This window comes from Myotis daubentonii, chromosome 1, assembly GCF_963259705.1.
Source record: "Myotis daubentonii chromosome 1, mMyoDau2.1, whole genome shotgun sequence".
Classification (NCBI taxonomy): Eukaryota; Metazoa; Chordata; class Mammalia; order Chiroptera; family Vespertilionidae; genus Myotis; species Myotis daubentonii.
Window position 1 is genome coordinate 8,816,726 of NC_081840.1, and position 23,541 is coordinate 8,840,266.

Consider the following 23,541-nt stretch of genomic DNA (forward strand, 5'->3'; position numbering starts at 1 on the left):
AGCAGCTTTGAGAAGCTGTTCTTAAAGGGGAGGGATAATTCCCTGCCCAGATACTTCCTGCTTCCTGGAAGCCCTCGGAGCATTTTAGAGAAAGAAAAATAATAGTCGGCCATGCGGGGTAGGTCCAGTGAGATACCCGTGCCCCCTGCTGCCCATGGGGGATTGGAGCTCTCTGCCCGGGAGGCCAGGAAACCGTGGTGGCTCCGGGCTGTGGAGGCAGGTTCAGGCAGGACGGCGCTGGTGAGCATTAGGGCTGGCACTCGTGGCTTCCAGCCAGACGCCGGCACACGGAGATGAGCAGGCTCCAGTCCCACCCTCTCTCTCAGCTGTTTCTGCAGAGCAGCAGGACCCACAGGATCCTGCCCCCCGGGAACCCTGGCTGCCCTTTCCCGCCAGCCCAGGAGCCACACATGTCCAAACGCCCTCTGGGTCCTGTGGGAACAGACCGCAGCCGCTCCACTGCTGGGCAGGAAGGCCGGGCCCTTCGTCTGCGCTCAGCGCTGCCACCACCTGGCTGAGGCACTGGCCAAATTGCTTAACCTCTTGGCTCCTGGATTTCCTCGTCTGTGCAGAGAGCCGCACACACACACCTGCCCTGCCTCCCTCGTCCAGGCCATTGTTGGGATTCAGCGAAATGAACGGATGGGACAATGCTTGGAAGAGGGCAGAGCACACTTCCTCGCACGAGGTGTTAGAATTACACAAGGCCCCGTGCAGTTGGGAACATTCGTGTCACCAGCGGGCCCAGCTGATGCAACATCCCAGTGGCCCAGTGCCCGTGTCCAGGCCTGGGTGCTGTGCCTGCTGCCGGACTTGGCACCGCCAGGCGTATTATCTGCTCCTTGGCACAGGCCCGGCCCTGAGAGGCTCAAGGACACATGGGACTTTGGCCTCTGCTGCGCCTGGCTGTTCCTCAGGGGGTGTCGGGTGCACCAAGCCAGACTCGGGGGGGCGGGGGGGATAGAGAAGGGGGCCTGGGCTGGCACATCCAACCCCCAGCCTTGGCATGGAGACGCCTGGGTCTGCCCTGAGCTGCTTATCACAGCGGCAAGGGAGCCAGGCGCCTGCTCCCACTCCAGGGACAGGGGAGGGCCCTTGCTCTATCGGCCCCTCAACCGCCCAGCCCCGTCTCCACTCCCAGAAGAAAATGACCTCTGCTGGTGAGAGGAGCCTTGTTGGAACAATCAGCAGAACCAGCTCTGGACGGGAGACTTCCAAAGAGTCCAGGATCACGCTCTTTAAGGCCATGCCTTCCTGTTTACCCAACGATTTAGATGCGATTAAATGGAGACATAATATCCTCCAACTAGCTGGCCAGAAGCCCGCCAGCCAGGCCTCTGGTGGTGTGACAAGGAAATGGGCCCTGCGAAACCTGGTGGCAGCTCCAGACAAAGACCTCATTCTGAGTCCCCAGCACTGCCTCCACCCTGGACGGAGCAGCTGCCAGGGCCCGGAGGCCCCGGCCGGGGGCTGGGGCGGGCGGGGAGCCGGCGGCCAGGCCAGGCCAGGCGGGACCTGCACTAATTCCTCGAATCTTAAGTCCCCAATTCATTTCCTGAGCAGGAGAAACCGGCAGATGGAAACCACAATAGGCACGGAGATTGTTTTTCTTACTTATCAGTGCTCGAAGCAATCATGTGAAAACCAGAAAATGCCTCTGTTTCGTCCCGTTTCTGTGAGGAATGCTGAGTGGTAGGGGACGTGACCGCCGTCACCAGACTCTTTGCTAAGTAACAGGCCCTCCTGGCGTGGGCTGAAGGGGAAACTGTAACACGGGGCATCAAAATTGTCCACGAAACCCCTGCATAGCGTGTGCGTGTTTATTTCGCCATTCATCAAGGGTCAGGCCAGGCGTTCTTTCCAACCACCCCACTTTGGCCCAGGAACTGGACTTAGGCTACAGGATATGCAAGAACGTTTCTGATGAGCCAAGAAAGCCGGCAAGGCTGCTTGCTGCTGGACAGCAGACAGAGGAGCCCGCCCATGAAACTGTAGCTCCCAGCTGACGGATGGCTGCGCTTCTCACTCCAGCAATGCCCAGAGCACTCCTTGACATGCATCATGCCACCTCCGTTCAGGTCTCGGGTTTCCGTAAGCAAGGAGATGCTCGGGCAGTGACACTGGGCGGACAAGCGCTTTAACAGCGCGGCCTCTCCCACCCGCAGGAGCTGTCAGGCTCGGAGAAGACAGCCTCTCGTGTTTTCACGGCGTGTTCGAGTTACCGTTCACGTCGCATACCTTGGCAAGACCTTCCATCCTCGTTGAGGGTAAAACCAGGGTTGCAAGTACAGGAATAGGATCCAGGAACATTCGCGCACAGCTGCTGGCAATAGCCATAGCGACATTCATCAATGTCTGGAAACAGAAACACGCAAGGTAAGACATTTCTTCTCCACCGCAATGCCCCCCATCTCTTCTGCAGAGAGAGCTCGAAAGGAAGCCAAGGGGAACCGACGTGAAGACGGTACCTACTGAGTGTCAGGGCTGGTGACACTCTCTGGATTCCAAGGCTCGATCTCCCTATAATCCTCCCCAACCCATCTTGGTCCCATGAACACCTGACCCTATCTTGAAAGTTGTAGAGGACGATTTTGCTTAGAGTGGGCAAGATGGCTGCTCAGATTTTATCCACGTTAAGAGTCCACTTTACGATTGTACATAAGCGGGACACATTAGCTCAAAGTATAAGAGGAAGCTATAGCCTCGCTCCAATAGACTCCTCACCAGCTCCACCAACAATGACTGTGCCCAGGTGTCAGGAACAAGAACAAGAACAAGTGTGGGGGGGGATGAGCTGGTCGCACTGCAGTCTGGAGACCACGGACCCAGTAACACCAGGACTCCGGAGCTCACCGGGGATCTCCTCCTTGCACTAGAGCGCACATACAACTCTGGCTAAACACACCTCTCCCAAGCCACGGCTGGTCTTTCCTGAGCAAGCCGCTCTGCAAATGAATGGATCCTTTGAGCAGAGTAGGCAATCTGACCTCCCTGCCAACATGGACCAGTCCATGGGGAGCCTAGTGTCCCTGGGGAAGCACTTCTCAACCCCCCCCCCACCAAGTTCATGGGCTAATGGGCTGGAAAATTCACTCCTGTGAGATAGGATGTCTTGAATGAAGCCCACAGGTGGAGACAAAGTCCTCACCTATACAAGCACCTGCTGTGACTGAATGATCTGACTGTAGCTGTAACTGGCTATCTCATCTCCACTTCCCCCTAAACCAGTGGTTCTCAGCCGTGGCTGCACATTAGAATCACCTGGGAATCTTTTTAAAATCCTGATTTCTGGGCCTCATCCTCCGGAAATTCTGTTTCTTTGTTACTAATGTTGTGGCCCCACCCCATCACAAAGAAACAGAATTGACACCAGCGCAGTGACACCAGCGCAGTGACACCAGCGCAGCCCCCAGCCCCTCCTTTTTCTCCAAAAGCAATGCCTCCAAAGGTGCACAGAGGGGGCAGTGGACATGGCTATGGAACTTGTGTCTTAAAGAGAAAGAAAAAAGTTTGGCCTGAGGATGGCAAGCGTTCAGCCACAATTAGGATGTGAAGTGCATGTGGCACCAGGCAAACCTGTCAGGCCTCCAGGAGCCCCTCCCAAAGCTGCACACTCGGGGGCCAGGCACCACCCGCCCAGGTAGAGGAATGTCCCAGTGTCTGGCCACCCTCAGATCAGAGGGGTTTCCTCTGTATCATCCGTCCAGCCTGTGTGTCCCCAGCACCCGATCCTCTCTTGCGCCCCCTGGTGGTGGAAAGTAACTGGACTGAAGAACAGGAGGTGGGTTTTAGACCTAATTCACTTTGTCCAAAATGTCCCTCCGCTTTTGAGTCAGTTTCCAACTGCATAAAAGTTGAATGACATAATATCGAACGTCCCTTCCAGCTCTGAAATTCTACATATTAAGTTCCTGCACAAACAACTCACAATGATGTGCCTATGTTCAAAGCAGCGGCATCAAATTTTCCATAATAGCGGAGGTTGGTTAAAATGCACAGCGACCATCACATTCACACATGCCGTGTGCAGCCAGCCCTCTGGTGCATGTCTGGAAAGGGGAGCCGTGCCAAGTCTAGGCTGGCTTATCGGGCCCCCAGGAGGCCGCAGACAGGGCCCTGGGGCCGACCTAAACGCAGTCTCGATGGAGAGAGACTTGGAAAAAAGAACCTTCTTTTTCTGTTTCCATGATGTCGTGTGGATTTGTTGCTAGGCTCCTCCAGGGCTGACTTTGGGGCTACAGGACGGTGTCTCGGAGAACTGAACCTGGCAGGGCTTCTCCAAGAAAACAGCATAGAAATCACACCCCAGAATAGAAATTGAACTGACAGCGAGAGATGGCTATGAATTCATTCACTTGGCGAGACGGAAAACTACAGGGAAAGAAAGGAAAATAACCCTCCAGTGAAAATAAACAGAGAGACCATAGAGCAGATGCCAACTGCAAGCAACGAAATTCTCAATTGGGACGGCTGGCTCCTTCACAGTAAAAAGAAAGACCAGCCAGTGGGGTGGGCATGATGGGGTGTGGGGCGGGCATGATGGGGTGTGGGGCGGGCATGATGGGGTGTGGGGTGGGCATGATGGGGTGTGTGGCAGGCATGATGGGGTGTGGGGCGGAGATGGGGTTCGCACAGGATCTCCTGCCCCACGCGGGAGAGCTGGAACTGGCCTGTGGCTGAGCAGTGTGCCCTTCTTAGTATGATTTCTAACTAGGACAGGTTAACTCTCTCCTCTGCCTTCCTGCCTGGGACATACACGTCCTGAAGGCGGGAAGAAGGTGTAGGTAAAATCAAACAGGAGCCTTACAAGTAAATCAAAAAATTCAGACGCTGACGTGGCGGAGATGGTGACAACTGATTTCAAAAGGTGGTGTGGCCCTGGCTGGTGTGCTCCATGGTTAGAGTGGCGGCCTGCACACCGAAGGGTCACAGGTTCAATTCCTGGTCAAGGGCACTTACCTCGGTTGCGGGTTCGTTCCCTGGCCCCATTCAGAGCATGCAGGAGGCAACCAATCAATGTGTCTCTTGCACATCAATGCTTCTCTCTCTCTCACTCTCTTTTTACTTCCCTCCCTCTGCTTCCCTCCCTTCCATTCTCTGTAAAAATAAATGGGAAAATATCCTCTGGTGAGGATTAACAACAAGAAGAAGAAACACAGTGGTGCTGAAACATGTAAGCTCATAGCCTTGTACTTCCCCCCTGCCCCCTGCAAAGCCCACCCAGCGATGCCCATTTCACAGTGACCCTGGCAACCACTCACTTCCAAGAGTCCCCGTGAGCCCCCGAGAGCTGTTACCTAAGCACTGGCCTTCCAGGAGCCAGTAGCCGTCGGTGCAGGAGCAGGTGTACCCTCCTTCGGTGTTGATGCAAATCTGGGTGGGGTTGCACTGGTGGGAATCCGTTGCACACTCGTCCACATCTATAAGACAAACAGATTCCGAAGAATGTTACCTCCATCTGTGTAGGGCCCGGTGCCACCAGGGGTGCCAGCTGCTTGCTTGTCTGGCTGGGGGGCAGTTGATCACGTTCCTGGGTTCTACCCCAAAAGATGGGGCCACCTCCAGATGGGTGCCACTGGGAGACACTGGCCTTTCGTGGAGCTAGTCTGCTGCCCAGAAATCCACCAAGGGAAACGGCCAAGAAGGGAACACACACCCGTGGCTCCTTTCCGCCGCCCTCGCCCATCGTTTTCTGCAAGCAGGTCACCCCGAGAACAACCATGACTGGATTTAGAAATGCATTTTGTTTCGGCTTCTCCTTTCACCTGTTACGTGGGGGTCTTTGGGGGTCTCTACTGTGTGCACGGAGCTACGATACCTCTGAGGACATAAGAGAAGAAAAGGAAAGGCCCTCTCCCAGAGGAAGCTTGGAATCGAGTCACTGGACTGGATCCGTCCATGAACATCTTCCGGTCTGAGGTTCCTGCCCCTTCACCATGCTTCATGGAGCCCCCAGTGCTCCCTCCTCTCCTGCAGCTGACCTCTGTGCCCTCTGCCCACACCGGGCTTGTCTACACCGTTTCATGCCCATCGCTGTCTGTCTGTCTGTCTGTCTGTCTGTCTGTCTGTAGTCACTTGTGTCTAAGGCAGTCCCGTCTTCATTGAGAGCCTCGAGGCATAAAGACCAAGCTGTAGTCACATTTCTCACGACACCCGGTGGACACATTCAGCCTCAAAACGGTTTCGAGTGAAACAAACCCTTCTTTCCCGTCTCCCATGCTGTGTTTTAGGGAGAGCATTCAGATCCTATAACACAGTGGTCGGCAAACCGCGGCTCGCCAGCCACATGCAGCTCTTTGGCCCCTTGAGTGTGGCTCTTCCACAAAATACCACGTGCGGGCGCGCACATACAGTGAGAAGTTGACCTAAAACTTTAAGTAAAGTTTATTAAGTTAATTTTACGGAACGTTGTGGAGTGAAAGAAGATGTAGTGTCGAGGATTGAGAAAGGTATGTTGAGATGGTTTGGACATACAGAGAGGATGAGCGAAAGGAGATGGACGAAACAAGTACACAAGACGAGTGTGGGTGGGAGAGTTGGAAGGGGTCGACCTCAGCGAACGTACCTCAATCAGATTGAGGATGTTTTTAGCAAAGGCCAGCTTAGGAGTACCCTAATTAAGTTAATAACAATGTACCTACCTATATAGTTCAAGTTTAAAAAATGTGGCTCTCAAAAGAAATGTCAATCGTTGTACTGTTGGTATTTGGCTCTGTTGACTGAGTTTGCCAACCACTGCTATAACGGGACCTCTGACCCCGCCCTCTCCCTTTGACCTCAAGCCCTGGCTCCGCCTGGCCTCACCCCAACGTCTTTCCTCCTGCCTGTCCTGCCCTGGCCCGTCTGTGCCTTCTGCCCCCTCGTCACTGCAGTTCCTCCCGCCTCCCCCAGCGGCCACCGCACAGTTGGAAATAACACTGGGCTGTGTAGTGTGCCTGGGCCCGCACAGATGTTAGTGAACTTACTCTCACACTCGCCCTGCCCATGGGCTCATCATCCCCGTCCCACAGGCGGGAAGACTGCACAGGAGGAGCTCACAAGCCCAGCGGAGAGCTCAGCCCAGGCCCCCCTGACTCCAAGCCCACCCCGTGCAGGAGAACAGAGGCCGTTCCGCCCCTGGCCTGGCAGGGTCAGGAGGGGAGGGAGCTGGCGCACCTGGCAGGGGGGACCACACTGAGCTGTTGCTGCCTTTTCCTGCCTCTCCTAGAGAAGTGTCTGCCTCTGAATGTTGCCTATTGCAGACTGTGGTGGGAGTGGGGGGCACCGGGGGCCCCTCAGTGGAAGCTCCCCGAGGACAGGGGTCTTCTGTGACGGGCCTGTTCCGCTGCACGCTCAGGGAGAGATGACTGATTCAGGGAAACGTTCGGCCAGGCGAGCCACGGTGTCTTGGGTTCCAGTGACACCAGCACAATCCACCGCCCGCCACAAGTCAAACACCAAGAAACCGATCAGTTCCCACCCGCCAGGAACCGTGTGTCTGGGCCCCGCATGGAGCCAGCCTTCAGTCTCTAGACATGGACAGACTCCAAGAAGCTGGTTCCAAGGCGGGGGCCGCTTCCGCTCCAGCCTCGGTGGCGAGGACCAGCCCAGTTCTCAGCTGCAGGAGCTCCTGCCTCTGCCTCCGGCCCCCCGCCGCCACACCACCCCCCTGCCTCCCCCCCCCCCCCCCCCCGCCAGCTCTGCCCACCTAGCCGAGCCTCCCAGGGGAACCCTGAACAAGGCTTGGCCAGCAGCCGGGCCTGCTCACATCCACGCTGAAGCTAGGATAATAAATAATGCCACTATCGGCCAGAGCATATTTACATTTTTCCGGAGGGGAGTGATGGATGGCGACTGTACCCTGGGAACAACGCTGCCTTAGGAATGTGTGCTCTTTTTCCTGCCCGGAGGGCAATGCGGGGTGAGGGAGACCCAAGGCGAGCAGAGCCATGAGAGCGCCTTGGTGACCGCGAGTTCCCAAGGCTCTGTCTGTCTGTGTAGCTCACACGCACGCCACGTGCCCGCAGGGCCCCACAGGGAAGACCAAACACTTGCAAGTGGACCCGACTGGGCTCAGAAGGGCAGGCGGGGGCCTATGAGTGCACATATGTGTATGTACGTGTGTAATATGCACGGCCACACAGGCACAGGCAAGGCAATCCAACCAAGACACACAATCTTTAAAGTTCATTTAAAAAAAAAACACACTACCATTTTTACTGAGTTAAAGAATTAACTCATTTCTGTTGATGTAGCTCAAGGAACTAATTTGTAACATTCGCTACCTGACTGAATGGACTGTCAATATAAATGTATTTTGAGAACTGAAGTGCCTGGAGCAAGCATGTCAAACATGCCTCATTAAATGTGGCCCACCGGCCGTGAGTTTGACATGCTTGCCCTGGAGTTTTGGGTGGAGGGTGCATCCCATCTTTGTATCCACAAAACACACGTGGTATAATGCTGTGTCCATAGTAAGTGCTCAGTAACTGGTGCGAGGATGAATGAATGCATGAACTGCAAACATGAATGCCTCTAGACCACGGACAAATGCGTCCCAGACAGCTTGCTACCAAGCCCGTTCTGGGTTGTGGACAGGAAACACAACCAGCCCCGCCGAAAACCACCGTCGGCCACATGCCCTGGCGGCGGCCACACGGGGGGCTCCACGGGGGCTGGAGGGCCCACCACACGTTCCAGCTCCAGCCGAACTGCTTACATTCAATACGTTCGACTTAAATAACAGAAGGAAAAATACGACGCATCACTCCAAGGACATTCTTTGGCAAAGCGTCCGCTCTGCACGGTGGAAGGCGCGCCCTGCGGCAACCTGAGTAGGCGTCCTTAGCCCTGGGCACGTGCTGCCCGCTGCTTCCTTTCCTTCTTGTGTGATATTTAGGAAAAGGCTCCTAAGAGAAAAGCTGCTGGGTTCATTCAGGCATCTGTTCACTCCGGCTCTCACCCAGTCTTCGTGCTCGTGTGTGTGTGTGTGTGTGTGTGTGTGTGTGTGTGTGTCCTCCCAAACCTCCAGGTCACTCGGGAGAGCTGGCATCGAGCACAGTCCCTCCATCTGGACTCGTCCCCAAAGCAGCTTTTGCTGAGAGCCCTTCTGCAGCTCCCTGCTCCCTCCCGAGAGCTCCGCCTGGGCAGCTGCCTGGGCACGTGGAGGATTGCACCACAGCAGCTGTGGCCCCCGTCTCCCAGGTGGGCATCCTCCACCCGCCGTCCTGGCGACCAGCACCCTGGCCGCTGGAGGAAGGAGCCTGCTGACTCCTCCAGAACCTGCAGCTGCGAGCGCCCAGCATGGCACCCGCCCAGGAACGAATCCTCCCGGGCGTGAGCAGCCCAGCTCTGCTGGCCCACGCGGCTGTGTCTGAGCTGTCATCCTGTGCCGACGTCCCTCAGTGAAAGCAACTGCTGACTTAGTCATCGACACAGCCCACCGCATCCCTGATGGCCCAGGAGGCCGCGGGATAGCGGGCCGTCCATCAGGGACACGTCCAGGGTTCATGCCACTGGCTGGGTCTCACGTCCCCCTCCAGACAGCAGCTTCACGCGGGCAGGTGCGTGAAGGCGGGTGAATAAAGGACGACCTTCCAGTCCAGTCACGGCCTCACGGAGGCACCAGGTGGAGGGACCGGCCTCCGGTCATGAGGACACACGACCCAGCAACCTGGGACAACAAACGAGGGGTCTTCCAGGCTGACTCGAGCGGCAGGCGGGCGGGCCGCGGGCCACAGAGACACCTCGGAGCAGGCGTCTGAGGGAAGCGAGCGGTGACGGGCAGCCGTCTGTCGGATGAACTCTCGGGACCTCCTGGTACCACGTCCCATGTCCTTCCTGGAGTGGGCGGGTTCTGAGAACACAGCATACAACCCACGTCTCTGTCCCGTGTGAAACTGAGGGCTCCGAGAACAATCCCAGTGCTAACTCGCGGGTTGTTATATCCACATCTCCACAGGGAGGTGGAGCAATTAACGTGCTGACGTAAATGTGTTGGGCTATAACTCCTCTGTGTATGTATGCCAGCTGTTCATTGTCTTTGAACGTGTATATATACATCTGAATGCGTATTTCATCATTTACTCCTATACGTTGAAAGGAACACACTTAAACTGCTTTCCTAACACCAATTCTAACCGAAATAAAGTGTCCTTCAAAAACCGTAAGGAAAAACAACCAAGCAGGAACTAGTGGCTCTTTCATGCCCGCAGGGAGCACACTTCCTAGACCATGAGCCCAGCACCAAAGCACAAGAGGGAAAACAAACAAACAAACAAACAAAAACAAAGGGCTGAGTCTCCCCAGAAAGGACCGTGGGAAAAACATCAGAACTTGGGGGGCAGGCAGAGCTGGGTGTGCGGCCAGGCTCCTGCACGTGGTACCTACGCATTCCCGAGCATCATTCCCTCTGACCGCCTCAGGTGTCCTGCAAAAGGGAGCGGGCGGCCTGCCTCAGCGGCTGCCCCGAGAGGTCATCCATGAATGTGTCCACCGGTCCCACCACCACTGCCTGGCACACAGTAGGTGGCCGGGAAACTGTCCCCTTCCCTGGCGCGGGGCTGTTTCTAGCACCCGTGAGAGGTTGGGGCAGCGGGGCTGCCGCCTCCTGCAGGCTCTGTTCTGCAATTCACCAAAGACACCGAAATGACAGGCGTGATCCGCTCTGTGGTTCAACCAGAGCCAGAGCCGTCTCCCCCCCCGCAAGCCCAGACACGTGTCAGGAGGTTGGGACAAGACGTGCACAAAGGCCAGAGCGTTCCCTCCCGGGGTCTCGGGGTCCCCGCTGCACTGCGGCATCTCTGGGTCCATCTCTGGTCCCACGGGGGTCTGATCCGAAAGCCCGGGCGCATGGGTGTCCGGCTGCATTCCACAGCCGAACATGATCACCCCTTGCACAGTCTGATTCTCCCTCTTCCTGTGTCTCCTCTTCCCCTGTGAACAGCAAAGGGCTGACTCTGCGAGCCCGTGTCCACAACCTCAGCTGAACGTCTCTGCCGTCTGCCAAGAGGAGACATTCTCACTGGGCGCCGCCGGGAGAAACGTCCCCGAGAATGCGGACAACCACACCTTCCCGAAGGCCTCCACGGGGCCTTTTCTGGACGCGGCACCAATCATTTCCCTGGTAGTAAATTTTTACCCAGTGAAACAACATGTTTTCCCAGCCCGATTTGGTTCCTTCCTCGCTCCAGCTAACGGGGCTTGATAAGCAAGAAGAACATAACAATGGCACATTCCTACGTCTCCGCTTGAAGCCAGTCTCGGGCCTGCTGCTGAGCTGGGCCGGGGCCATTTTTTCGGCGAGACAAGCCCGGCCAAGGCTGGAAGCTACACAGGGCCTACTTCCCAAACACCTGCTTAATTAAAGACCTCAGCGTTGGAGAACTCGCTCGACGGATTCCCAGGACATCTGCACTCCATGTGTCTGTGGGTCCCGGGCGAGCGTCAGGAACCAGGTCGTTCTGTGTTTACGGCATGTTTCCTAGCGCTTGACAGGACGCATAGGGCACAAAGCTTGCTGGTTCTGTACCTCCATTGGGGCAACAAATACGTGGTCCGTTTTCCAACCCACAACAAGGCTATCCTTTCCTTTGGACGGCGAAACTGGCTGGAAGGCAGGTCCCCACCTCGCCGCCGTGAGTTCTACTTTTCTCTCCGTAGTAAAGTGAGAGCCTGGAGGGGAGGCTGAAGGGCCCCTTCTCGCCCTGACCTTCTATGGAGACAAACGCTCCGCTAATGGGGACCACATTGCAGGTTCCTGAGTAATGATTTTCAGCCCGAGTGCTCGGTAAACACCGCTCTCGGCCGGGCAGCGAGCTGGCCCCCTGGGCCTTGCTGTGCGTGAATGGTCCCGGCCACGCGAGGCGGGTGTGGCGAGAAGGAGCTGACAGATCGATTCCTTCTTGAGCATCACGCAGCCAGACGCCCCGAGAGGAGGAGGACGGGCTGCTCGATGCCAATCCAGACCCGGCATTGTTTTACTTAAAGGGCGTGAGGCTTTGGTCATAATTGTGACTGCAGAGCAAACAGACCATCCCTTTTGAAGGGAGGAATCTCAGAGCCCAGCAGTCTGCAAAGCTCCAGCTCTTCAGTCCTGCCACCTCCCTGCAGGTTCCTCCCCCGCAGCCTGACCTCCGGGCTCCATTCTCATGTCCCAGCCTGTGATGCCCTTGTCCCCATCCCCACACCCTCTTCTCCACGCCCTCTCAGCGAATGGCGCCACCGCCTTTCAGTCACCCTCACATTGCCCCTCCCCACACTCCCTGCTCTCATGCAGTTCTGGAAACCTCGCAAATCCCCCTCCTTCTCCCCCTCCTCCCCCGTCCCCACCCCCAAAAGACTCCAAGGCCTGACTTTGCCCTAAATGACTGAAGTAACTTTGCCTCTCGTCTGCTGATCTCCAGTGTCTCCCCCAGGAAAGTGCACTAAACACACAGAACCATCAAGGCACAGGGGAGATCGTGTGGCTCTCAGAACCGTGTGTCGCCTCCTTAGAAAGCTCAGGGCTTTGACACCTGGGCCGCGCAGGGCGTCAAGACGGCTCCACACTCACACGCGCGCTAAGCACACGCAGTTTCCGAGGGCTCCACGCGGCAGCCCGCGGCTCGGGTGTGCGGTTCCGCCCCCTGCACTACACCGCAAGCTTCCAGAAAGCAGGGCTGGGGCCTGCTCACATCTGTGCCCTGAGCAGCGAACAGTGCCTGGCAGGGCAGAGCGCAAAAGTGAACTTCATTGGAAATGAAGGTGCTTCGTTCTTGGGCGAGAGGGGAAGGCGGGGAAGCCACGGACATTGAAGGAAGCAGTTCAGCCACCCACCTCTTTTGTGGCCATGGCCCGTGGCCAGTATCACACTCCCCTGGGACACTCCCCTGGGATGAAGGATGTGAGGGACGCAGCTCTGGCCCCACAGAGCCTCGGGCCCCAGCTGGCAGGGCCTGGGGCCTCCCTCCCATCCCTGGGCGATCTGAGCATCCTCACCCCCAGAGGCCTCATCCCACCAGGTGCTGGGCCTGGTGGAGCTGTTTCCTCTTTCCTCCCAGACGAGGACGAAGCTTATTCTTAGCAATCAGGAGGGGGACATCAGAGGAGGGGAAAGGCACGCCTCTGCCTGGCCTGAGAACGCATCCACGGGACCGCTGAGGGCACCGCCAGGAAACCCGATCCATTTCTCAGGCTCAGCACAACCCCGCAGCCTGGTGCCGGCTGTGAGAAGAGCCAGGTGAGCAAATTCACCGCCAGGAATCAGCCGGCTCAACAAACGTCCCCTGGCAGCCCCTCTCGGAGCAAGATCACAGCATCAGCACCTGTTCTCTTCCCACCCCTGGGATCAGAAAGCCCTGCCACCACGCTGACTCCATCACTAGCCAACCAGGTCACCTGGTGAATCTCACTGACTTTCTGCACCTGCCTCCTTGTGGCTGAAATGAGGCGACCGTCCCCTGCCCTCCTAGGGCTCGCAGGCCCGTGGGGAAGACAGCTGTGGACACAAGTGTGTGGAGGGCACTGCAGAGGGCAGTGAGGACACATAACTGGGAGTGTCCCACATCTGGAGGGTGGGGGTGGGCGGGTCTTGACACTGAACAATGACGTAGGAGAACAGTCCCTTCACATACACCCATTCCTGGAACCCGAAGCCTCTTAGGAAAAAGGAGGGAAGTGACAGAGGGATGGCTCTTTCAACATTACTTAACAAGAAACAGGCCAGCGCCCAGCCGGCATGGCTCGGTGGTTGAGTGTCGACCTATGAACCAGGAGGTCATGGTTCCATTCCCGGTCAGGGCACATGCCTGGGTTGAGGGCTCGATCCCCAGTGTGGGGCGTGCTGGAGGCAGCTGATCAAAGATTCTCTCTCATCACTGATGTTTCTATCTCTCTCTCCCTCTCCCTTCCCTTCTGAAATCAATAAAAATATTTTTTTAAAGAAAGAACTGGGTCAGCAGGAGAAGAAGAAGATGGATATTCATCCTGAGACCGGCCCACTCTGCTGGTCCCCTCTCCTGCCCTCACTCCTTCCTGCTGGTACCATCCACAGCTCCTGCTTCCTGTCTCCAGCAGGTCACCCCAGCAAGTCAGAGAATAACTGCTGAGGCTACAGCTCAAGAGGAGGGCAGACCTCAGGAGATGGCGAGAAGAGGCGACAAACCTATAAGGCCATGGGGGTGGGGCGAGGATGCGGGGGAGAGAGCGGCCGGAGGGTACTGACGCATGTCCGGAGAGTCGGGAAGCCAGGGTCCCACCGCACACAGCACAGGCCTGAAGCAGCCACGCCCGCTCCCGACCACATCTGGGGCTTGGTGAGAGTTGGATTATATCACTTGAACCTAAAATAAATATTTGAACTGACTAAACACTTTTCAGGATTGCGTGCTTACCTGGCTGAAGGAACCGAGGGCTGCCCTTTCCCATCCACCTCTCTGTGGTCGCTAGCAGCTCCTGCATTTTAGTGTGGAAGGCAGAGCGGTGAAGGAGCTACAGGTGGGGCCAACCAACTAATTTACCTGCCAGGCCGCTGTAGCCCTCCCTCTCTCCCACCGGGAGGAGCCCAGTGCCAATAACACAGCTATTCAGGATTCATAGATGCTGCACACACTAACCATGAGCCATCACTGCTATAGGTCCTAGGGATTCAAAGATAAAGGAGCCATGTCTGCTTATAGTCTAGAACAGGGGTGGGCAAACTTTTTGACTCGAGGGCCACAATGGGTTCTTAAACTGGATCGGAGGGCCGGAACAAAAGCATGGATGGAGTGTTTGTGTGAACTAATATAAATTCAAAGTAAACATCATTACATAAAAGGGTACGGTTTTTGTTGTTTTTTTTTTTTAGTTTTATTCATTTCAAACGGGCCAGATCCGGCCCGCGGACCGTAGATTGCCCACGGCTGGTCTAGAAGGAAACAGATAGGGAGCCAGATCATTCCAATTCCGTATGGTAGGAGCCATGCTGGAGAGAAGGATGGGGTACTTCCCGGAGGAAGAGGCTTCCTGGGAGAGAAGATATTTGGGTAAATCTAGATGGATGATGTGGCAAAAGCAGCCACCATTGGATTTTGTCCTCCAATGTCCAGTCTCCCAAGTAAAGGTTGCTTTTCAGCTTCCCTTACAGCGACACGTAGCTATGGGACTGCATCCTGGCCAGTGGGTGTAAGTAAAAGTAATGTGTAACAATTTCTGGATCGTGTTTTAGAAAGAAGGAGGATGTGGTCCCATTGTCACCTCCTGCTGGCTGGGATGCAGGTGTGATGGTGGGAGCTGCAGCAGCTGTCTTGGATCCAGAGTGAAAGCCACACATTGAGTTTGGCCAAACCACCCTACCAGTCCTGAATCACCTGCCTCTGGACTATGCCATGAGAGAGAAATAAAAGTCCCTCTTACCTACACCAGTGTGTTGAAGGCCTCTTTGTTATGGCAGCTTAGCTTGTACCCGAATACAAATGAATAGGAGTTAGTCAAAAGGAGTAGATGGAGTGAGGCACGTGCAAAGGCATGAGAGGCACAGCACAGCCAGAGCGCGAAGAGCTGTTAACACGAGCAGACGTGTGGGCACGCACTCTGAGTACCTGTGGAGGGAAGACCATTTGTAAAAGCACCAGGTGCCAAGCTAAGGAGGCTGGAGGAGAAAGAGATGGAGAATGGGGGCAGAACGAACTGGAAATGGGAAAAGAAAAGAAAGAAAATGAAGAGATGAAACCAATTTAGGCAAAAATTAAAATTACATTTTATGTTTTAATGAGTTCTCTGGGTTAGCTTTAATCAGAACTATTTGACTTCCATATTTTTTAAAAGCCACAATAAGGTGAGCCCCTCTCCCCCTCCACACCCTAGCCTCCCGCCCCCCCCCCCCCCGCCCCGGCCAAATGTAGTCCCTGATTCTAACAGTTGGGTAAAGCGTCTGCTCAGTTGGGTTCCTAGCAAATGCATGTTTGATGGGCATTAGTAGCAGCAGTGAGGAGATTCTAATGAAAACACAATAGAAACAGATGGCCCAAGGTACCTCCCCCGAGACCACGGCACTTCTCTGTGCCCCTCTGCCACAGACATCCTAGAAGTGTCAGCCCCTCTGCCACAGACATCCTAGAAGTGTCATATACAGTCACTGTTCTGCCTCTGCGCTCTCTCTCTCTCTCTCTCTCTCTCTCTCTCTCTCTCTCTCTCCCCCCCCCCCCCCCCCCACGGCCCAGTCCAATCAGGCTCCCATCTCTTCCATTCTACTGCAGCCTCTCTTGTCAAGGTCACCATCAACCTCCACAAGGTCAAATCCAATGGTTCAGGCATCATCCTTGCTACTTCTCAGCAGCATGTGGCACATTCAACCTCCCCTTCTTTTTTTTTTTAAGACTTTGTTCAGCCCTGGCCGGTTTGGCTCAGCGAATAGAGCATCGGCCTGCAGACCAAAGGGTCCTGGGTTCGATTTCAGTCAAGGGCATGTACCTTGGTTGCAGGCTCCTCCCCAGCCCGGGCCCTGGTTGGGGCTCGTGCAGGAGGCAACCAATCAATGTGTTTCTCTCACATCGATGTTTCTCTCTGTCTTTCCCTCTCTCTTCTACGCTCCCTAAAAATCAATGGAAAAATAGCCTCAGGTGAGGATAAATAAATAAATAAAATAAAGACTTTGTTCAGTAGATTCCCATGATGCCATCCTCTGTCATGTCCATCAACAGATGAGTGGATAAGCCAAATGAATTACATACATACACAATGAAATATCATTCAGCCTTAAAAAGGAAGGAAATTCTGGCACCTGCTACCACATGGATGAATTTTTTAAGACATTATACTAAGTGAACTAAGCCAGTCACAAAAAGACAAATTTTGTATGACTTCACTTATATGAGGTATCTCCAATAGTCAAACTCATAGAATGGTGGCAGCCAGGGGCTGGGAGGACAGAATGGGAGTTAGTGTTGAATGGGTACAGAGTGTTAGTTTTGTAAGAAGGAAAAGCTTGGGAGAGTGGGTGCACAATAACAGGCATGTACTTAACACCACTGAGCTGAACACTTGAAAATGGTTAAGATGGTAAATTTCATGGTTTGTGTGTGTGTTTTTATCACAATAATAAAAAAAAGTTAATATCTGTAAGTCAAAGCATGCATCTTCACTGAATTCCATTCTAAATTCTATGGATTGTTCCTACCCAGCGGGCGTAGGTCTGCCCAGACAGCCCACACTCCTCTGCCGCCCCTTCTCCACCAAGGAATTAAGACTCGAGGATCCCCAGATGGGAGCAGAGAGTCAGGGAGAAAAGGAATGGCGGGGAGAACAAGGAAGGCATAGAAGGATGGGGAGGAGAGAAGGGATGCAGGAAGGAAGAGGTCTGGACTATAGGCATCTTGTGCTCCTGGAAATTTGGTTCAAAGACCACACAGGTTGGTGGGAACTCAAGCTTTGGAGTCAGACCTGTTTCAAATCCTGCTGCACCCTCTCCCCCCAACCCCCTCACTTTTTTTCTCTGCAAGTTTTTTGTTGTTATTTTTTGTTTTTAGCCACTAAAAGCCTTGGTTTTCTAATTTGTAAAAGGAGTTAGTGATGTTTCATAACTCATGGGGTTTTGTGAGGATCCCGTGTAAATCAAGTCTTGAAATCATGCCGGGCACAGAAACGTCCCTTGGTCCAGTCTGACTGTTACAGCTTCATGCCAAGAAGCAAGAGGAAGAGAAGGAAGGCAGCAGGTGTGAAACTCACTCCTAAAAGAAGAGGAAAAAAAGGGGGGTGGAAGCCCAGTTCTAGTCCAGAACCTTCTACTAGCTCATTGGTGACCTCCGGGCAAGTCCTTCTCAGCCTCTTTCCTCCTCTGAAAAACGAGGTCTGAAGTCTCTTTTACCTGGGAAGGTAGATGGACCTGAATCCTCTGTGCTCCAGATGGCTTCCTACACACACACACACACACACACACACACACACACACACACACACACACACGTCACTCACCGCCCACACGTCACTCACCGCCCACACCTCTGCCCTGGGCAGGCTTGAGGAGGCCCTCTGGAGGAGGCAGGAGGAAAAGACCGAAGGTGGCTGGGAGACGTCCACAATTTGCCTCTGCGTGACAATGAGGACATGACCTGGTAGACCAGACTACCACGAAGCAGGGAGCAGACTTAAGGTAAGAGGGTGACCTGAACAGGAAGGGTTTCTTGCCTGACACCACTCCATGACTGCGGCGCACCATGAAGTCATGTCCTGTCTGGTCAGCCCCATGTCGAGTGTCTACTACAACACATAGGCATTGACATAATGCACGAGCATTGCCGCAGCCTGTGAACATGGCTGTACTAGGTGAATGCTGTTGCAATATTAAATGCTGTTATGATGTGTAAACGCTGCCACCGCTCCTGGGACTCGGAAATAAGAACGATCTGGATCTCTTTCATGTTTTGTGGAACAGGCATCTTCCAAAGGCGCTTCCCAGGGGCTCAGGAAAAGACAGAGGAGCTAACGGGTCACTCTTTTCTCCTTCGCATGCCCGCACGGTATTGATTCCAAAAGGAGAAAATGTGCTCATCAAAATAAGGACCGGCCATTCCCTCACTTAAGCAATATAAATTGACTCGTGCAGAAGGGATATATTGTTCATTCTTTGTCTTCAAATGCCCTTTACAAGCAGAAATTAGTCAAATGGTTTTATCTACCTTTATATTCTCTTGGGCAAGTCTAACCACCCTGCTATTGTAGGTGACAAAAATGAGGTGAAGAAGGTTAGTGTATAGAATAAAAAGCACAGATCAGGAGCTCAACCAACCTCACCACTAAGTAAGTAGGTTTATGTCAAGTTTCGCATTTTTTGTAAAGGGGGGTGGAAGGGAGGCATCATGCCTGATTACTTTCAGGGATTCAATGAGATAAGAGTTTCCTTTGGAAGAAATGTCACCTTCATGTATTTTTAGAAACTATTAGCATTAGAGAAGAAATACTTTTCTCCAGGTGATAGAAGAAATAAATGGAAAACAATGATCTAATTCTATTACATGTACTAGTAAGACTGGGCCTGATGGTCTCACCTACCCGTTTTGTAACTAGCCTCTCACCCACATACTCAGTGTCCGCTTCCCAGGCCAAAAGGAGGAAGGGGGTGAGCAGGCTAGAAGACAGTTTTGGAGAACCACTTTATTACTGGTGTTCATTTGCAAGGCAATTTTGGAATATGATGTAGCTGGAAAGACTGGACAACTTGGCTCGGCAGGAAGAGACAATCCCTCTAATGTCTGGTCACTAGACATTCATTCATCTGTCATTCATTAGACTGGCAAACACGTACCAAACTACTTCTACATTCTTGGCATTATGCTAGGCAATGTGGAGACCAAAGCGAACAAATCATGTTCCAAACAAATTTCATAGAATCAGTATCCCCTGGTGATAATGCAATTAAATAGAAATCGATAACAAAAAGATAAACCTCCATAAATGTGTAAAATTTTAAACTCATCACTAAATAAATCATGGGCCATAGAAGTAACCACAATAAATCAGATAGTTCTTAGGACTTAATGACAGTGAAAATACTACATATCCAAACTTGTAGGACACAGAGAGAAATATGTAGTCTTAAATGCTAATGTTAAGAAAGAAGAAAGCTCTGCAATGAATGAGCTAAGCATTCTGCTTAAGAAATTAGGAAAGATACAAAAATCCAAAAAAAACAGAAAAAATAATAAAGATAAGAGCAAAAATTAATAAAATGAAATAAGCAAGAGAGATCAACAAAGTCAAAAATTAGTTCTTTAACATTGCCAAATAAAGCAGATTTGATTTTAGCATTTTTTAAAAAAACGAGTTAGCATAGCAATATTAGGAATAAGAATAGCAACGGAACTAGATTCAGCTGAGATTTTAAAGATAATACAAAGAATGCTATGAAAAAGTTCATGCAAATTAATCTGAAAACCTAAATGGGCAAATTATTAGAAAAATATAACTGCAAAACTGACTTAAGAAGGAGTAAAAAGTCCAAATAATCCCCTAACTGTTAAAGAAATCATATCTTCCGACAAAAATCTTTCCACAAAACAAAAACCCACCAGACCTCAATGATCTTATAGACACATTCCAATACACTTTCCATAAATAGGTCATTCTAGCCTTCCAGAGAATAGAAAAGAAAGAATATCTCACTCCACCAAGCTAATATGTTGATACCAAACCCAGCAAGAGTAATTGTTTAAAAAGTGCCTGGGCACTTTGGTTAAAGTGTAGTTCCAATACACCAAGGTTGCGGGTTCCATCTGTGGTCAGGGCACATACATGAAGCAACCAATGAATGCATAAGTAAGTGGAACAGCAAATTGATGTTTCTCTCTCTCTCTCTCTTCCTCTCTCTCTCTCTCTCTCTTCTTCTCTCTCTCTCTCTCTCTCTTCCTCTCTCTCTCTCTTTCTCTCTCTCTCTCTCTCTCTCTCTCTCTCTCAGATAGGTAGGTGATAGACAGATAAAATTTATTTTTTTAAAGGAATGTGACAGGCCATTTTAATATATATACATGATGAAAAAAAATCCTAAACAAAATATTAGCCAAACAAATTTTACTACATCATGACCAAGTTAGTTATCCTAGGAATGAATGAAAGGTGGTTTAATAAGAAAAATCTGTCAATGTAATTTCCCACATTGGGAAATTAAACATATGCAGATTTTTAAACATATGCTATCTCAATAGTTGTATAAAAAGCATTTGATAAAATTCAATACTAGTTAATAATTTTTTTAAAAAAGAAAGAAAACTTAGCAAAGCTCATTCTTTTTTTTTTTTTTGCTGTTTTTTAAAATAAATTTTTATTTTAGAAAAGTTTTAGATTTTCAGACAAGCTGTGAAGATAGTAGAGTTCTCAAATACCCCAAGCAAAGCTCATTCTTAATGAGGTAACATTAGATACAGTTCTTTCACCATCTGGAAAAAGACAAGGATACCTACTCTCACCACCTATATTCAATATGATTTCATAGGTATTAGCCAGTGCAGTAAAACAAGTAAAATAAATAAGAGGTATAAAAATTAGAGAACAAAACTCTCACTATTCACACGTAGTGTGATTGTCAGAATAACCCAAAAGATTCTACAGACTAAGTATTGGAAATAATAAGAGAATTTCACAAGCCATCAGGATACAAGATCAATATTCAAAAATAAATTGCATTTCTACATACCAGCAACAAAAGGAACACTGAATTTTTAAAAAATGCTATTAATATAGAAACAAAAAATATATATAAGCTTGCTAGGAATGAATCTAGACAAAGACTGCAAGGCTTGTTTGGAGAAAATAATGAAACCTTACTGAAAGATATTTAAAGAAGACCTTAAAGGGGGGAGAGATTTAATGTTCAAGGATGTAAAAAATCAATAAAATGACGATGTCAGTTTTCTTCACATTTATCTAAATACTCAAGGAATTTCAACCAAAATCTCAACAGGGTTTGTTTTGTGGGTTGTTTTTTTTTTTTCAAGGCACTTGGCCCAAGAATAGCCAAGACATTTCTGGAGAAGAGAATAAAGAACCCTGGCTTATTTCATAAGACTTGTTAGAAAGCTGTGATAGTGAACACTGAGTGACACTGATACCAAACCCAGCAAGAGTAATTGTTTAAAAGAGGCCCCATCCCTATCTGGTTTGGCTCAGTGGATAGAGCATCGGCCTGCAGACTAAAGAGTCCTGGGTTTGATTCCAGTCAAGGGCACATGCCCATGTTGCGGGCTCGATCCCCAGTAGGGGGCATGCAGGAGGCAGCCAATTGATAATTCTCTCTCATCATTGATGTTTCTATCTCTCTTTCCCTCTTCCTTCCTCTCTGAAATCAATAAAAATATATTTTTTAAAAAATATGAGAAAAAACATTTTAATTACTAGATTGGCAAAAATTAAGCAGTCCATCGATACCAAATGCTGGAGAGATTGTAGATCAACAGAAACTCTTAATCATTGCTGATCAGAGTGCAAACTGGTATTCTGGAAAATTATAAAACATTATTTTGGGAAATTGACATTTCCATACCTATAGCACAGCTCTATGGAGCCTGAGAAAATATTTATAGCATCTTTCTTTCTAACAGCAAACACCTAAAACAATCCAATGTCTTTTGACAAAATAATGAATCAGTAAATTGTGCTATAGTGTAGTCTCAGAGTGGGAAAGTATTTTTATCAATGAACTACAGCTACACACAACCACATGGGTCAGGATCTTAGAAACCTAACGTTGAATGGAATGGGAACGTCTCAGAAGACCTTGGATAAAGACGGTGCCATCACGGAGAAGCCTCGGGCTCTTTGGTTGGGTGCTGGGTTCCCCGTGTGCATCATTAATAAGCTTCTGCTTGCATATGTTACATGTCACCTTGTGCATATACCAAGTATTGCACAAGTCCTTTCCACAGTTCAGCACACGGTTGGCTAAGAGAGACTGACAACAGCTACAACACACTCCTAAATAATAGAATGGGGCAATCTCTAAAACGCTCTGGAAACAATTAGTCCTGCAGATTTTATAGGCGCTAAAGGCTCTACTGCATCACTAACCATCCTGTGAAGTCGGCAGAGAAAGAATCGTTATCCCCTTTAACAGATGAGAACACTGAGATTCAGAGTTTCGGACATCTGTCCAAGATCACACAGTCGGTGAGAGGCTGAGCTGGCATCCAGCCCTGAGATCCTGGGCCTGGCCTGGAGGATTTTGCTCTATTAAACGCTTGCAGGGAAGCGTCTAGTCTGTTTCTGATCCTTCGCACTGAGCTTCTAGAATGATTCTGGTCAATGTTCAGAATAGTGTTATCCAATTGCTTCAGATTTTCTTTCTCGGGTATAGGGCAGTGGCGTGCCCCTGGACCACCATTCCAGTTCACAAGCTCTTAGAACTAGCTTTCGTGCACTTTGTAAGTGACCAGTGGGACTTTTGATTAAGGGAAAAAGTGACTTACATTCATGAAACATGTCTTCGGGCATCTTACTGAGCACCTTCTAAGGCAGTGATGGCGAACCTATGACACGCGTGTCCGAGGTGACACGCGAACTCATATTTTTGGTTGCTTTTTCTTTGTTAAATGGCATTTAAATATATAACATAAATATCAAAAATATAAATCTTTGTTTTACTATGGTTGCAAATATCAAAAAATTTCTATATGTGACACGGCACCAGAGTTAAGTTAGGGTTTTATCAAAATGCTGACACGCCGAGCTCAAAAGGTTCGCCATCACTGTTCTAAGGTCACATGCTTTGTGTACATTCTTTTAATCCTCACAAAAATATTTATGAGATAGGCATTATCCTCATATTACGATAAGAAAACCAAGGCCATTCCCAAGATTCACTATGATAAGGGGCCAGGAGACAAAGAAGGACCAACAGCTCTGCACATGTGAGTGGAGGCAGTTAGAGTGCATGACCAGGGGGAGCACATTAAAATAAAATGGGAGCAGAAAGGCACAGGTACTTTGGTGTGGGATGATGGTGATGGTGGTGGTTAGACATGGTAACAACCTACCATTGTTTGTTTTTCCTAAGGGCAGGATGAGAAAGACAGCAGCACAAAAGATTCAAGCAAGGCCCTAGACCAGCCGTGGGCA

General features: G+C 51.0%; 1 protein-coding gene across 2 annotated transcripts in view; it reads right to left on the reverse strand.

Moving 5' to 3' along the window:
• The window catches only part of FBLN5 (fibulin 5), a 70,709-nt gene that overhangs the window by 16,195 nt on the left and 30,973 nt on the right, over positions 1-23,541 (reverse strand). For both annotated transcript variants that reach the window (XM_059687781.1, XM_059687772.1), the window contains exons 5-6: positions 5,298-5,420; positions 2,239-2,355 (exon numbers count right to left, since the gene is read on the reverse strand). In XM_059687781.1, the coding sequence (XP_059543764.1) occupies positions 2,239-2,355; positions 5,298-5,420 (240 nt within the window). The remainder of the gene's footprint in view (positions 1-2,238; positions 2,356-5,297; positions 5,421-23,541) is intronic.